At 34.6% G+C, this 15,754-nt stretch overlaps 2 protein-coding genes across 5 annotated transcripts in view; both read right to left on the reverse strand.

Moving 5' to 3' along the window:
• The window catches only part of LOC106875904 (non-canonical pre-mRNAs endonuclease FASTKD5, mitochondrial), a 16,230-nt gene continuing 476 nt past the window's right edge, over positions 1 to 15,754 (reverse strand). Inside the window, exons 2-8 of one of the 4 annotated variants that reach the window (XM_014924220.3) lie at positions 13,265 to 13,468; positions 9,103 to 10,655; positions 7,162 to 7,277; positions 6,448 to 6,604; positions 4,321 to 4,483; positions 3,319 to 3,451; positions 566 to 1,735 (exon numbers count right to left, since the gene is read on the reverse strand). In XM_014924220.3, the coding sequence (XP_014779706.1) occupies positions 1,655 to 1,735; positions 3,319 to 3,451; positions 4,321 to 4,483; positions 6,448 to 6,604; positions 7,162 to 7,277; positions 9,103 to 10,636 (2,184 nt within the window). In that variant the 5' untranslated portion in view covers positions 10,637 to 10,655; positions 13,265 to 13,468 and the 3' untranslated portion in view covers positions 566 to 1,654. Of the gene's footprint in view, positions 1,736 to 3,318; positions 3,452 to 4,320; positions 4,484 to 6,447; positions 6,605 to 7,161; positions 7,278 to 9,102; positions 10,656 to 13,264; positions 13,469 to 15,754 lie in introns of all 4 variants that reach the window. The other 3 variants (XM_089358789.1, XM_014924221.3, XM_089358788.1) reach the window with 3 other exon arrangements.
• LOC149133770 (uncharacterized) overlaps positions 13,578 to 15,754 on the reverse strand; it is a 21,273-nt gene continuing 19,096 nt past the window's right edge. Inside the window, exons 3-4 of the mRNA XM_089358253.1 lie at positions 14,096 to 14,376; positions 13,578 to 13,725 (exon numbers count right to left, since the gene is read on the reverse strand). Of these exons, the coding sequence (XP_089214379.1) occupies positions 13,578 to 13,725; positions 14,096 to 14,376 (429 nt within the window). The remainder of the gene's footprint in view (positions 13,726 to 14,095; positions 14,377 to 15,754) is intronic.

Here is a 15,754-nt window from a genome sequence, read left to right on the forward strand (position 1 = left end):
TTGTGAATATTGTTCTGCCACCTTCCTTTAAATGGGAAGGAAAAACGGTTTTCGTAACACTGATATCTATGGCGAAAGAATGCGTGTGGTGGACGCGTTTGAAAGGTTTACAAACAAACACTTTCCTCTCTGGTCAGTCCCTCGTCAACTTTTTCAAGTACCACTTGAAAAAGAGGATGAGGATAGAGAGGAAATTGTCGAATGAAAGTTTCAATAAAAGATGGGTAAATGTGGCAAAAATGGTAAGTATGAAAGACGACACCATTTTAAGCATAAACTTGTAACAAAAAGAGACAAAAAGAGAGAAGGTACTTACTTTCATGTACCTTTTTAAAAAAAAAAAAGCCTGAGGTGACCGTGGTCTTTTCTCTCCACGGATAAACCTAACCTGTTCCCCTTTTTTTTTTACATTGACTGTGATACACAATCCCTATTGATCGGCTGCCCCCCCCCCATTTTTTTCCCCTGCGATCCCTTTTGATCGCAATCCCCTCCATTTTTTTTTCCGCGATCCCTTTTGATCGAAATTACCCCCCCCCCCCTCCAAGAAAAGCTCTACATTGTATTTTGTCTATTTTCTGTATTAAGCCCTGTGTGGCTATAATAAAAATATATCACAGTACTGGTTGCTGACAAGTTTATAGTTGAGCCTGTGACAGTGGAAATTTCCAGCATCCTTAGCCCCTGCACCACATCCCTGCTGACCGCTATCTGCAAGTGCAAGCCCTGTTAGTCAGAGTGGCTATTCCAGCACATCACCCTAGCCATCCTCTGAGGCAACACTTTTTCCATTTTATCTGCTTGGACCATGAGGTGGTCTGAATTACAGGAAAGTGAGAGAATGTAAGAATTTTGCAGCTTACTACACAAACAATAAAATATTGAGATGATAACAATCAAACTTGTAATAGCTAGAAATCTATCAGTTATTGAATAGAAAAAAAAAATGCAATTACACTCTAAATCTGTAGTAAAAAAAATAGATGCATTGAACAGTATTAAACAAGACTATCACTCAAGAATAGTCCATCTGACAGGTTTATGTACAACTTCAACCACAAAGCTTGGCCTGATCCAAGGCTGGAGTGAAAGATATTTGTCTAAGGATCTGTATGGTGAAATTGAACCTACAACTAAGTGATTGCAAAACAAGCTTTGTCCATCTTAGCCACTCTAACTCTCACATTTTCCCAAACAGATGCAGGGATATTTCCAAAGCTATGTTTTCAGTCCACTTTAATTTATAATTAATGTAATGTTACTATCATTAAATGTGTATAAGTGTGGGTTTCCATACTTGTAATTAGAAGTAGTCAACGCTAGATAATAACACATATAACAATATAATATTTTGAACTGTAACTAAACAATTGGGTTAAATAAAATTTAGAAAACAGTTACCACATTTTTTTCATTACATGTTACATAATCTTGGAATTGTTTTTAATGAAGAATTATTTCCAGTTTGGTGGAAAACAAATGTTTAATGACTGGCTATTCACCCAATCACTGAATTGTAAATTGATTAGGTAGTTACTCTGTTGGCTGAAAAACAGATAAAGAATTATAACTTACAATGCTCAAAGAAACAGTTTTTTTTTTGAGGGGGCTCTTTCCAGGTGAAGCAAAGTTTGTAGAACCTATTTCTTGGTATTTAGTGAGTCAGTTCTGAAAGTGCTGTTGTTAGTTTGCTATACACCTTATTATTGCCTTCACTGATTTCAAAGAAGGGAACCTATGGATAGAAAATGAATAACTGTTTAATCAATAGAAAGTGGAGATTTAATTTGTATTGATGTATGAGGAGAATTTAATGAGAAGTAATGCCAGTAATACTGATCTCTAAGCTCTGTATACTTATCTTCCTGATTTTACCAGCATGGAAGGTAGATATAAATGATGATATGCCAGTGGGTGTAACCAGCCCACTTATGAATACCGCTCATTCATTGGACAATAAACTTTGCTTGTGAAGACCTATTGAGGCAAGCGAAATCAAATCAAAATTGCTGACATGGCCAATGACAGTACCGCCTGATTGGCACTCATGCCAGTGGAATGTTAAAAGCACATCCAAGCGTGATCGTTGCCAGGGCCATAGATTGGCTCCCATGCCGGTGGCACATGAAAAACAACATTCGAGCATGATCATTGCCAGTGCCGCTGCGCTGGCTGCTGTGCAGGTAGCATGTAAAAAACACCTTTTGAGTGTGGTCGTTGCCAGCACCGCATGACAAGCCCCCATGCTGGTGGCACGTAAAAGCAGCCACTACACTCTCGGAGTGGTTGGCGTTAGGAAAGGCGTCCAGCTGTAGAAACTATGCCGGATCAGATTGAGCCTGGTGCAGCCTTCTGGCTCACCAGTCCTCAGTGAAACTGTACAACCCATGCCAGCATGGAAAACGGACGTTAAATGACAATGATGATGGTGATGATGATGATTTATTCTTTTGGTCACAAGCCTAAAGGTCTTGGGCATAGATCAACAGAGACACCAAAATTGAAATGAAAGAAGCAAATTTGACTCTTTCACTTCCCTTCTTCTGGTGACTGAAGCAGGAAGATTATTGTACTGGTATCAGTAATCCTTGCATCAATTCAACTTCCTGGCTTCTCTCACTCATGAAAATGGCTCCGAGACACTCGAACTTCTCCACCTGCTTCACTGTAGCTCCATTAACATGCAAAGTGCACTGGATAGGCTTTCTTGAGAGGACCAATGTCTAAGTCTATGCAACAGTGATTTCCATTCTTGCTGTACAATGCCCAGTAGTAAACCTATTTGGTAAATCTATTTGAAGATTAGCTCCTGACAATTTAACTAACATCAAGTTGTCTGCAAATATCAGTCAACTACTCTCACACCCATCCCTTCCTCCTTGGCTGCAAATATCAATCCAGTTTATAGATAAGTTAAATTAGTAACAGAATTAATTGGATCAATACATTCTTATCTGACAAAGAAGGTCTTTTGTAGACAATGTCATCATAAAACAACTTATTAAATCAGAATGAACATTTTGTTCCTTACAAGTTGTACTTCCTCTCTTGTCTCTTCCTTGTCACCTGTCTCTCAGTTGAACTTTCCACACCATAAAAACATTAATTTCTGTCTCAGGCACAAGGTTACAAATATTGTGAGAGAGAGAACAGTCATGACAGTACTTGATGGGTTCTTACTTTATGAAAACACTTTCAAATGCGAGTTGATCTTGGCAGGATTTGAAACCAGAACATAAATTACTAAAATGAAGTATCACAAGACATTTTGTCCAAAGGTCAACCAATTCTGCTAATAAATGCCAGTTCAAAACTTACCTCAATAACTTTGAAACCTTTTATCTTCAACTGGCGAATTCTAGCTTTGTGAAGGCCTGTCAGAACATAGGATACTTCGTTGTTACTGTGAAACCGACAAAAAGCATTTGGGCCCAACACTAAGAGAGCCACTCTGCAAATAAATACAATATTCATTAAGTTGACTGAGCCACGGAATTAGTAAACTCTAGAATAAAATGATATTAAGAAATCAACTTCCTATTTACACATCCTGTTCTCCTGTCAGCACTCACTTCTACTCACCTTTTTAGAATCCACCTCGACACCTCACCACCACTATTTTATCTCTCCACTTCCACCCTGGTTACTAATATAAGTAGCCAAGTAGCTCCTCTACAGAAAGAAACTGGTTCTGTTCTGGCCCCTTCTTTCATACTTTAACCTCTCACCTCTTAGTATAAGTCCTACTCAGTCAAATGGGATCTTAATGTTGCAGGCTGCATGATGACCTCAGTAGTGTTGGTACCACAAAAAAAGCACCTAGTACATGCTGTAAAGTGGCTGGCATTAGAAAGGGCAGCCAGCCATAGAAATGATGCCAAAAGACATATATTGGAGCAAAATATGGTCTTTGAACTGATCAGATCTTGTCAAACCATCCAACTCATGCAACCATGAAACATGGACATTAAGTGATGATGATGGTGATGAACACTAATGATTTCTAAATTAGGCACAAGACCAAAAATTTTGAGGGGAGGGATTCATTAAATAAATTAGCCCCAGTATTTGATTGATATTTATTAACCTAATAATTGGAATTGGAACTCAAGAGCTCAAACAACTGGAACAAAGGTAGCCAAACATTTTAGCTGACACTGCCAAATCACAGCCTTCTTTAATCTTTTACTTGCTCCAGTCATTGGATTATGGCCATGCTGGGGAATCACATTTGAATTGGTGCTCCAGCAAGGCCATAATTATGATGAATGCAATAATAATAATAATAATAATAAAATGAGATGACAAAGAATCTTGTACCTTTGAACAGAAGAAGAAAACCCAACCATCTGCAAAAGGAGGCTGTTCAGAGCTGTTGTGGTTTTATTTAGGTCATTAGTTTTATTAACAGATTTAAAACCATTTAAAACCCACTGATAGAGAGGTAGAAGTTTGCCATCATGACCAATCTGCATCTCTATGTCTGAAAACACACAAAACATTTCAGTATTAATTACAATGGAAGTGAATGATTTTGAGTCTATTGACTTTAAGGGGTTGTTGAAAATAAGGTTCTCTAAAGTAAAGTAAAGCAAAAGAGTATTGATAATTAGAAGTGTGGGGATGGGTTCAGACTACTAAATGCCCTTTTGTCTTTAATTCTATTCTGGAACATTGGAGCTTGAAGTAGATAAGTTATAAAAAATAGCATGTAAATAATGGGTTAAAAAGAACCCAGCTTTGGACTTTTATTTCATGTTCTCTTGTAGTTTCTAAATCCTTATGACATTTTTTTATTTATTTGCTGGCTGTCTTCAGTGTCTCAAAATAATCAGACATCATAATATACAGATGCAGACATGTTTATTAGTAGTTCAGACTTGAATAGACACCAATGGATAATCAATGCTGAATTATTCAAATATTGTTTAATATTACTTCTTGTTGATGATGATCAATCCCAAACCTGCAGTCAAAAATGTTCCACTTGTGACAATCCTGGGTATTATCATTATTATTATTAATATTTATTTATTGTTTTATTTTTCGTTTTGTTTTTCAACCAAGTATAACCAGGACTGTTTTCCAATGTGAACTTGGGGATGGGTTCAGACTACTTTTTTTCAAGACAGAAGGGTATGTGATTGGAGGAAAGTTTGGTGGTTATTTCTAACAGATCAAGACAAACATGGGTGAGTGATTAAGAAGTTTGCTTGTATCTATGTGGTTTTGAGTTCAATCCAAGTATGTGGCAATTTGGGAAAACATCATTCACTTAAATGTTGGGAATGATTAAAGCCTTAAGAATGAAATTCTGTTGACAGAAATGTTTGGAAGGCTGCTGAAAGGACAGTCTTTTTTTTTGTTTTTGGAGTAGCAGAATTAACCCAATGTCTGTTTATACTGATAGGTTCGCAATCTGGTTCTTGAGTGCCTTTAGTAGAGTTAACTATGTTGGAAACATTTGGCAAATATATGGGATCTGAGGAATAACTTCTCATCATCAGTCTCAGAGACCTTTTCACACCCCCAAGATCTTAACTAGAGAAAAACCAATAAAAAAATGGTAAAAAGAAAAAAAAAAAAGAAATCTCCCACAGCTTGTAGAGCACTAATAAAGTTAGGTGAAACAATTCCATCTGGAAATCCACCAGGAACTTACCACCAATCAACAATAAGCTATTTTGAGAAATTCTTTAAGATTCACAGAGACATTATTCAATATTAAATATGTCTTCTGGAAGATTCACTCAGGAATATGTTAATTGCTGTTGTATTTCTTCAATGGTGAACAACTTCTTCTTTCAGACAAATGTGGGCTTATAACACATTTGATTCATTAGAGTAAGAGGACTTTGAGACATATCTTAATGAATTGAGTATGTTATGAATATATTCATCTGAAAGGAGAAGTTATTCTCCAATGACAAAATGTAACAGTGATTAACTAAATTCTTCATTATTTTCTAAATTAATTGTAACAAAGACAGTGTATTTTCACTGATGTATGGCAACAAAAGGGTTAATATCTTATTTTTAAAGTGTGGTTTCTATGATATTAGATTATTAACACAAAAGCATCTAACAGTTTGTTGTATTTTCCCCACAGTAGTTCACTCCAAGGGTACCTTAACCTTTTACCCTGCAAATTACTCTGTCAAATGTGATGTTTGTTTATTCACTTTGTTTTGAATTAATCATGCATTATCTAGTAGCTTTGAGATTTCAATGCTGTAATTGTTTGTTTTTAGAATGACAATGTAGAGTAGGTATGAGAGGCCAGATACGGTCAGTATAAACCTAAAACAGGTAGAGTATTTGGGCTTGGTATGGCCAGTTTGAATACTAAGGGATTAAAATATCTTCAACTTTAGGACTCTGTAAAACATGCTCATAAAAAAGAGTACCAAAAGCTAAAAGGAAATAAAGTAGTGAAAGTATGCTTACCTGCAGTTTGAAAATGAGGCAAGAAGCAAACAATTTGGTACTTCTCGTTATCATTAATTAGAGTATCAAGTTGTTTAAGAAACTTTAAAAGTAGACTTTCTCGGTGTGACAAATCTGGAGATTTCAGGTCAGGTAGTTTACAAAACACTTCATGATTCTGAAAAATTCATTAAGGCTTAGAATTAATTGCTATCATAAGAAAGCAATTTCATAATCAAAAATAGAGACACAATAGCTGTGATGTCAAGGTGCAAGGTGCCCTGAGAAAGACAAAAGTTGGATTCAACTCCTGCCCTTTTAGAAAGGGCTACCAATCTCCTTTGTGTTATTTAGCCCCAGGACAGCCTGAACTGAGCAGGCCTATGATCGAAGACGTTCTAGCCATGACTGATCCATCTTATTTTCAAACATTATATCTGAGATAAAGCTATCTAACATATTTTCTATTTTAAGATAATAAATAGGGTGTGATTTGAAAGGAATTTAACTGTTATTTCTTGAAGGTTGAACAACTACTGAGGCTCTTTTGTTTGCCTGAGCATCCAGTAGAATAAACAGTTGCTCTGAATAAACAGATGCAAAGAGAGAAAATGGACATAAAAGAGTAAAAAACTGAATGGATAAATATAAAGATACTGACAAAAATTAGTAGCAAACATACTGTAAAAAGTCTGACACATTGAAGAATAAAATGTAGCAGATTATTGGTCTTACCTTTGATAAAGTGCTGAGAAAATTGTCTGGCAGAAGCGGTCCTGTATAGTTGGGCCGTTCTAGTTTGACACTTTCACTTAAATGAAACAGTTCACGGCGTAAGTCAAGTCTTTGTGCTGAGAAAGTACAAAAGATACTCTTGTAGAGCAGTGAGACAACAAGCACAAACGCATCAACATTGCAAACTAATGAGAGAGTCTCTATATCAGGAAATTGGGAGAACCTTATTAATACTGATGGCAAGAAGGAAATGTGTACAAAACGGGAACAGGGAGGGACCACATTGATAGTGAGAGAAATAATAAATCCTTACAGATTCATAGTTAAGTAACTTATATATCAATTTAATGTTTTGGTTCTCAGGCTTAAGTCATTTTTTGCCTATTGGCATGCATTCCTACTCTCTGCCTATGTGGCTGCTTGACCTGCTAGAAATAGCAACCAAATCTGCCACAAATCACAACACACTACCATCTTAAATAAAGGATACATTAGACAATGTAATCCCTGAAGTTGATAAAGATTGGATGGTCATGTTTAGAATATCTTAGACTAGCAGAGACGCCTGGCCTTGCTCGGGAATAAAATGGCATAGTTTTTTATTGCTTTACTTGTTTCAGTCACATGACTGGAGCACCACTATTGGTCAAACAAATCGACTACAGGATTTATTCTTTGTAAGCCAAGTATTTATTCTATCAGTGTCTTTTGCTGAATTGCTAAGTTATGTGAATGTAAACACAGCAACATCAATTATTAGGCAATGGTGGGGGTACAAACACAGACACAAATATACGACAGTCTTCTTTCAGTTTCCATGTATAAAATCCACCCACAAGGCTTTGGTCAGGCTATAATATATATATATATATATATATATATATATATATATATATATATATATATATACACACACATATATATATATATACACACACACACACATCCCTCTCTTTTTTTATACATACGCATATATATATATATATATATATATATATATATATATACATATGTATATAGACACACACACATTTTTATATATATATATATATATATATATATATATATATATATATATACACACTCACAATTGAAACATTCCTGTCACATGGGACCTTGAAGACTGCTAGAAAGCAAGAAAGTATACTAGTCCTTTAATATTTAATATTTCATTTATTCAATAAGACATTCAATTCTTCATTTCATTACACTATATATACTATATATTCCATATTCTATATCCTACATTAATATTATAAGAATATAAATAAAACATAAAAAACAGAGAGTTGGAATTCTTTTGAATAATATATTACTCTATGCACTATCATACAACCCCCTTATATATATATATATATATATATATATATATATATATATATATAGACACTCACACATACATATACACACAGTAACTTCCAGTCACAGCTATCACTTGTTTTCATGCAACATAATATTTTCCCTAGACTTTTGAGCACAAACAGCATGATGGCTGGACACATTTTCACAAATGATACTGCTTGTATGTTGGTGACGATTTGGTTACAATCTACATGAAATATCAAGACAAGAACACACATGACAGGCTTCTTTTACTTTCTATCAACCAACTCCACTCACAAGGATTTGGTTGGCTAAAGGCTATAGTACAAGACATTTGTCCAAGGTGCCATGTAGTGGGAGTGAATCAAAAATCATACCACCAGGAAGTAAACTTCTTAATCACAGAACCATGTTTGTGTTGTTAATTTCATTTAATTATGCTTTGTTTGTTCATGTTACAGATTCTTTTTCAAATTAGTTTTTTCAATAACCCATCAGACAACTTAACAGAGAATTTCTAAAAGATATTTCTTTTACCTGGAACTAATTTACAAACCTCAAAAACACAAATAGCAGATATAAAAAGGTAAATATGACAAAAATGAAAGGAATCCTTACTTTTTCGTAAATCATGAATTTGTTCCAGCATTTTAGGTTGGAAGATAAAGTCAATGAGTTGGAAGGGATAAAGATCTAGAAATGTCATGGCGACTAAAATATTTAACAAACATTGAGGGTGTTGCAAAATTTCATTCTTTCGCTTTCCAGACTCCAGTTCCTGTAGTATCTTATCCCAAAACTCAGGAATTGGTCCTAAAACAGGTTCAAGATTGGCTACAGAAAAGCAGATTTTTGTGATATCTTTCAATCTATACTTGAAAAACTCTTCAAAATTAAGTCGATTTTTTACATTTGCTAAAAATTCATCACTGACAAAATGAATGTTGTGGAAAAAAAGTATGATGTGCATGAATGTTGAGTAAGTGTATTGATGGAGGTGTTTAGAGATGGGATTTATCAGGTCATCCAGCTCATGGAATAATGGCAACATAGTTTTATCTATAGACTTTGAACAAGATATTTGGAAACCTTTAAATATTGAAGCTACAGTCAATGAATCAGCTTGTTCAAGACTTTCATTAAGTTTTTTTGCAGAGGCTTCAAGAAAATCTGAGTTACGTATTTGTTTTTTGGTTTTGAAAAATCCAAGACAAATAATTGCAGTTTCTTCAATAGAGAGACTTTCTGAAATTGAAGGTAGACATTGAAGTATTTGAACAGTAATTTCCAAAGGCATTTGGCGGGCAAGATTGGCATAGAACAAACTGAGAACTATTTCATGCTTGTTTAATAACCGGTCTTCAATAATTCCAAAAAATGTATGCTTGAACTTACATGTTCTATAATAATGGAGTAAAAAAAAGAAATCATTTGCTTGAAAGAATTGCTTTAAAGTAAAATCCTTTGAATGTAATACACATTGGTTATCAATGACCTTAGCCATTTGGACACCAATCTTTTGTTGTTGCTTTGTTGAGCTGGACCGGAATTCAAAATGAATTATAATGTTCATATAATGAAATAATTGCTCAGTATTCCATTTTGGCAGTTGGTCAATCAGAAGTCGACAAATTTCAAGAAATATTTTATTTGTGAATAACTTATGACGCGTTTCTGCTGAGAATTTTGATAAATTGTGGAATTTATCAAGGATCTGTGTTGGAGAATATGTCTGAAAGTTATGAAGAAAATCATTCAAGTCTGTAGTTTGGTTTTGACTACAATGTTTGATATATACCCGAGGTAAAAAGAACGACTGATATTCTTGGTTGTGAGATAAATAATTATAAAAATGCTCATTTTCAGTTTCTTGATGTTGAAAAACTGGGGTATATTTATCTTCTTGGAGGGAAGAATAACTTTTTTTCAGGAACTGAACTTTTTGATTTTTTCCTTGGACCAAATTGTTTTGATTCTGATAAAATGGTAAGTACTGATGGAGGGAAGATATTTGAAAACCAACAGTTTTCTTTAGTTGGTTGTGAAATTCTTTGAAACACAAAGTAGAAACAGACGACGATTTGTAAAGAAGGCCAAGGAATTGCAAGGAAACTCTTTTGGAACAATTTTGGCAAATAGTTTTTAGAAGCATTGTCCTTTGAGATGAGAATCTGCAGAGAAAATTAAAAAAAAAAAAAAATATAAGACAGATTTATCCATCTCAAGGTCAACATTCAAAAGTTAGCTTAGTTAACTGAATCACTGATAGAATAGGAGTATCATAGCATCTATAAATAGTTTAAACTACATTTCTTAATCTCTTCCAGCAGTCAGGGAAGACATTTTGTTCTAACAATGAGATGTACAATATACACCTAAATGGTACTAGCCTTGAAGAACACTTCTTTCATGAGTACCACTCTGAAGGAGAGATGACCTAGACTGAGTATCTACAAAGTAATTACAATTCTAAGTAAAAGGAAATTATATCTAGTTTCTATTTAATTTTGTTTTCTTGAAAACTTACTAAACACTTTAGCTAAGCACCAATTGTTTTAATCAGTCACTAAAGTAACGGAATATTTATAGCACTCCATTATAAATGAAGTATTCCATTTATAAGATGTAATAAGATATCCTCATGATTTTAGCTATAGTGGAATTGGATTAAATAGAGGTACTGGTAGTATATGGCATATGGGTGAACATTAACCTTGAGAATAACTCAATTTTGTCGTTTAGACCCAGGACCATTTTTGAATGACTGTTTTGGCAGAAAAGTAGGCAAGTGTTACCATACTTCAAAGCAGAAAATGCAAGTTTTTTTTTGATTCTTGGCTGAAACAATTTCACTTTATATACACTACAAATGACCCCAAGAAGGTCATTAATATCACACATCCATTGTTTGTTTCCCAGATGACATCATTTGCATAATAGGAACACTCATTTACAACTATCTCATGATGTCAAGACAAGGAGACACAAACACACACACACATATATAAATATATGTATATGAGTCTTTTCTGTTTTTGTCTACCAAATCCACTCACGAGGCTTTAGTCAGCCTGGAACTGTAGTTGAAGATACTTACCCAAGGTGTCATGCAGTGGGACTGAACCTGAAACCATGTAGTTAGAAGCGAACTTCTTAACTGCAAGTGATATCTACACCTAAAAACAATATCTTTACAAACTGAAGGTACAGCACAGTTTCGAATCCAAGAGGAAATACTACAATACCTAAATAGCTTTATGTTTAATCTCAGGTCAGTTTTGATGAAAGGTATTCCAATAGTGACCTTCCTATCTTATTTCAGACATGGTGCATCCTAGCACCATGTTATAGAATGGGGCCTTACTTTTTAAGGATGTAATTGGAAAGAGATTTGTTTGTTCTATTTAGTAAGTTGATAGAGCACATAGAGGACAAACCAGCCTCTCAGAAATTTAGACTTGAAATTTGACAGCAAAAAGTATCAGAACCAGTTATTCAATATAAATAATTCAATCAATTATTGCTGATCAATGGATTTTATCATTTGCTTTGCTTTATGGTATGTGCTCAATCCTACTAACTCTGCTTCTTCATAACTTTTTAAAAAATGCTTATTTTTTAATGAAATTTTCCAGAGATACATTTTTGATGGTGTAGATGATGATTATATTGTGGTATAATCATAATCTACACCATCAGGAACATGTTTGTAGAAAATTTTATTAAAAAATATTCATTTTTCAGAAAGTTATGAAGGAACAAAGTCAAGGGAGAATGCCTTCCTTTTAGTACCAACTCACCTAAGACCACCTCCAGTTCTAAATTAATTGAAACAAAAACAAATATAATAATAATAATGTTAATAAACAACAGAAACTAAACACTATACATAAATAAACTGATACTGCAATATGTAAAGATGAGACTGCTATTTTTAGCAGTTTGAAAGCCTATGCAGAGGCACTGTCAGTAGGAGCCTTTAAATAATTAAACCTCAGGTCAACTCTGATGCAGAAACCTACAATTAAAGACACTCCAGCAGTAACCATCTCGTTGGTTAGGATTTGTAGTGCTACATTATATGACAATTTCCAAATTACATGTGGTAATATCTCTAAACCCCACTTTTTTGTAGAAACTGGAGTCTAAGTCACAAGGTGTTGATAAACATCTGAAACGATTTTGAGCATTAAGGGTGCCGAATTATTAATGAACTAATTCTAAGGCTTAAAACTCACTAATTTCCAGTGAAACATCAATGTCGTAACTAGTATTCACCAAACATATATTTCACATGAAATATTCCAACTAATGACTGAATTTTTATTGCTCTTTATTAATTTTTGTTAAGTATTTTCATTAAATTTCTTTAAACATTTCTTATTAAAACAGTAATGACACAAAATAATGAATGAATTGTATTTATATTAAGAAATTTTTTATTAATTATATTTTGGGATTATATTTTAGAAATTTCCATGATGTGGGTCTATAAGTTACACAAGTCTGCATTTTTAAATGAAGTAAATAATGATTCTGAACTGTTTTTTTAATGCTGATTTCAAATGTGTATTTAGTTTTTGCTTATCATGTACAGATTTTGCCCAAATGGCTGCCAAAGATATGATGATTTTTCTTGTCATTCATTCCCTTTTGTGGCATACTTTTAGATAAAAGTATGATGAAATTAAGAAAAAATGACTACAATAATAATAAAAAAGATATGAATAATGTATGTAGGCTTACATATTGACTAAATATATATTTTTAATGCACTTACCATGGCCTTAAATGTAATTTTACTATTTTTCAAACTTCCTTTTCTTTTGATTTCCTTCCAGCTTTTGATAGTTGCTTGCAGTCTCTCTTTAGCAGTAAACTGCTATCATGTTTACATTCCACCTGCCCTGGTACCTCCGCTCCATTTCTTTAATGTTTTGGTGAAATCTCTCAGTGTGCTCTTCACTTAGATTGCCAGGGTCCTCTGGGAAATAGTCAAGGAGTGAAGAAAGTGCATTTTAACACTCATGTTACACCCAAGCATTTTGAAGTTTTGCAACATGGTATCAACTATGACTTTGTAAGTTGAACACTTATTGTTTCCCAAAAAGTTCTCGACAACACACCTGAAGCTCACCCCTGCCTGTTTTTTGAGATTCATTCATGGATTTCTCATAATCTGAGTCTTCCATTAGTTTATGAATGTCAGGACCAATAAATATTCCTACTTGAATTTTCTCACTGGTTATATTTGGGAATTTTTTTGAGAGATACTGCAACCACGGTCCATCTGCAGGCAAAGATTTAACAAACTGTTTCATCAGACCCAGTTTGATGTGTAAAGGAGGTAGCAGTACTTTTGTGGGTTCAATCAAGGGCTCATGCAGAATGTTATTGGATCTAGGAAAAACACTTCTTTGTGACCAGTTTTTAACCATCCAGTGCTTTTCTTTAATTCTGCTATCCCTCTCACATAAGAAACAGCATTTTTGTGTAGTTTGCCTGCTGGCCTAAAAGCATGCATATAATTCTAAAATCTTCACACACTTGCCAGTGGTATTTTGCATACTTTATATTTTACAAAGTTTTTTTTTTTTTTACATTTTCATACGTTTCCTTTAGTTGTACAGAATGTACCACTGGAATGGATGAATACTTATTTCCATTGTGTAGCAAGACAGCTTTCAAACTCCCTTTGGAGGAATCAATGAATAGCCTCCATTCTGAGGGATTGTTCTCGATCTCAAAATAGTTTAGCAGGTTTGGAATATTACAGCAAAGCACCATTGATTCATCCTCAGCAAAGAATGGTAACAACTCATGTTCCTTGTGATGATACCAAGAGAAGGTTCCTGGTAACAAAAGCCTAAATCCAAGAAGTTCTGCTGCATCCTGTGGTAGGTTCAAATTTCACATCAAATCATTGAGCTCTTCCTGTGTAAATAATTGCGGATTTTCGATTTCGTCAAGAGTGTAGTCATCACCTTCTTCTGCACATTTGTCTTCTTCATCACTATCTGATGCAACATTCTCTAAAACAAGTGGCGGGAGAGGAAATGGAATGTCAACTCCATGTGCAATAAGCCGTATGTATAGCCGAGGGAACACTTTGATACATTATCCTACGTTTATATTTTGCACTGTACCCATCAACTTTACTAATGCAGAAATAACAATCATCAACTTGGTTACTCGGCTCTCGCCATACCATTGGTATTCCAAAGGGTGTTTCTTTTTTCTTATCGACTTTCCAGAGTCTCAGCCCCTGACTGTGAAGCTCAAGGTTTGTCTTCATCACCGAATTTGACACCAAAATAAGTGAAATATAAATTTTTTAGAAGATCAGTTATATTTTGTTTCTGCTTAATGACAACATACCTGCCACAAATGTAGCAGAATATGTTTGGATTGTTCACGCACTTACGTCTATATGTATACATTTTAAATGTAAATATTATCAACGACTGATGTACACAGCTTTTCAAAGTCACATCGTCTGTTAATTAGACGACTGTTTAATAAACTTTATATTGGCTGCTATTTTACCTTTGTGGAGGCGCAATGGCCCAGTGGTTAGGGCAGCGGACTCGCGATTTCGATTCCCAGACCAGGCGTTGTGAGTGTTTATTGAACGAAAACACCTAAAGCTCCACGAGGCTCCGGCAGGGGATGGTGGCGAACCCTGCTGTACTCCTTCACCACAACTTTCTCTTACTCTTACTTCCTGTTTCTGTTGTGCCTGTAATTCAAAGGGTCAGCCTTGTCACACTGTGTCACGCTGAATATCCCCGAGAACCACGTTAAAGGTACACGTGTCTGTGGAGTGCTCAGCCACTTGCACGTTAATTTCACGAGTAGGCTGTTCCGTTGATCGGATCAACTGGGACCCTCGACGTCGTAAGCGACGGAGTGCCAACAACAAAATTTTACCTTTACTAATATTAGATCAGAATTGGTTTATAGCAATCTATTTTGTTGAGCAAAATAAATCAGATAATCACCGTTATATGTCTGATACGATAATACAGAAAAACTAGACGTGAAGGAGAAAAACTAATAACAAATCTGAAATCAACGTAAAAAATTACTATAGAAAGTAATGTAGACATTTAAACAGAAAACCATGCAGACTTGTTATCAACAATCCCGTGAAGAGGTCAATAGCATAAGTTTGCCTACTGCCTCCCGGTCTAGTGTGTTTGTTTATTTTGTGTTTAGTTAGTAATGTAATTTAACACATACGTTTAACAAAAGATACACAAAAATACTC

The sequence above is a fragment of the Octopus bimaculoides genome, chromosome 10 (genome assembly GCF_046866305.1).
Source record: "Octopus bimaculoides isolate indiv1 chromosome 10, ASM4686630v1, whole genome shotgun sequence".
In the NCBI taxonomy this organism is placed as follows: Eukaryota; Metazoa; Mollusca; class Cephalopoda; order Octopoda; family Octopodidae; genus Octopus; species Octopus bimaculoides.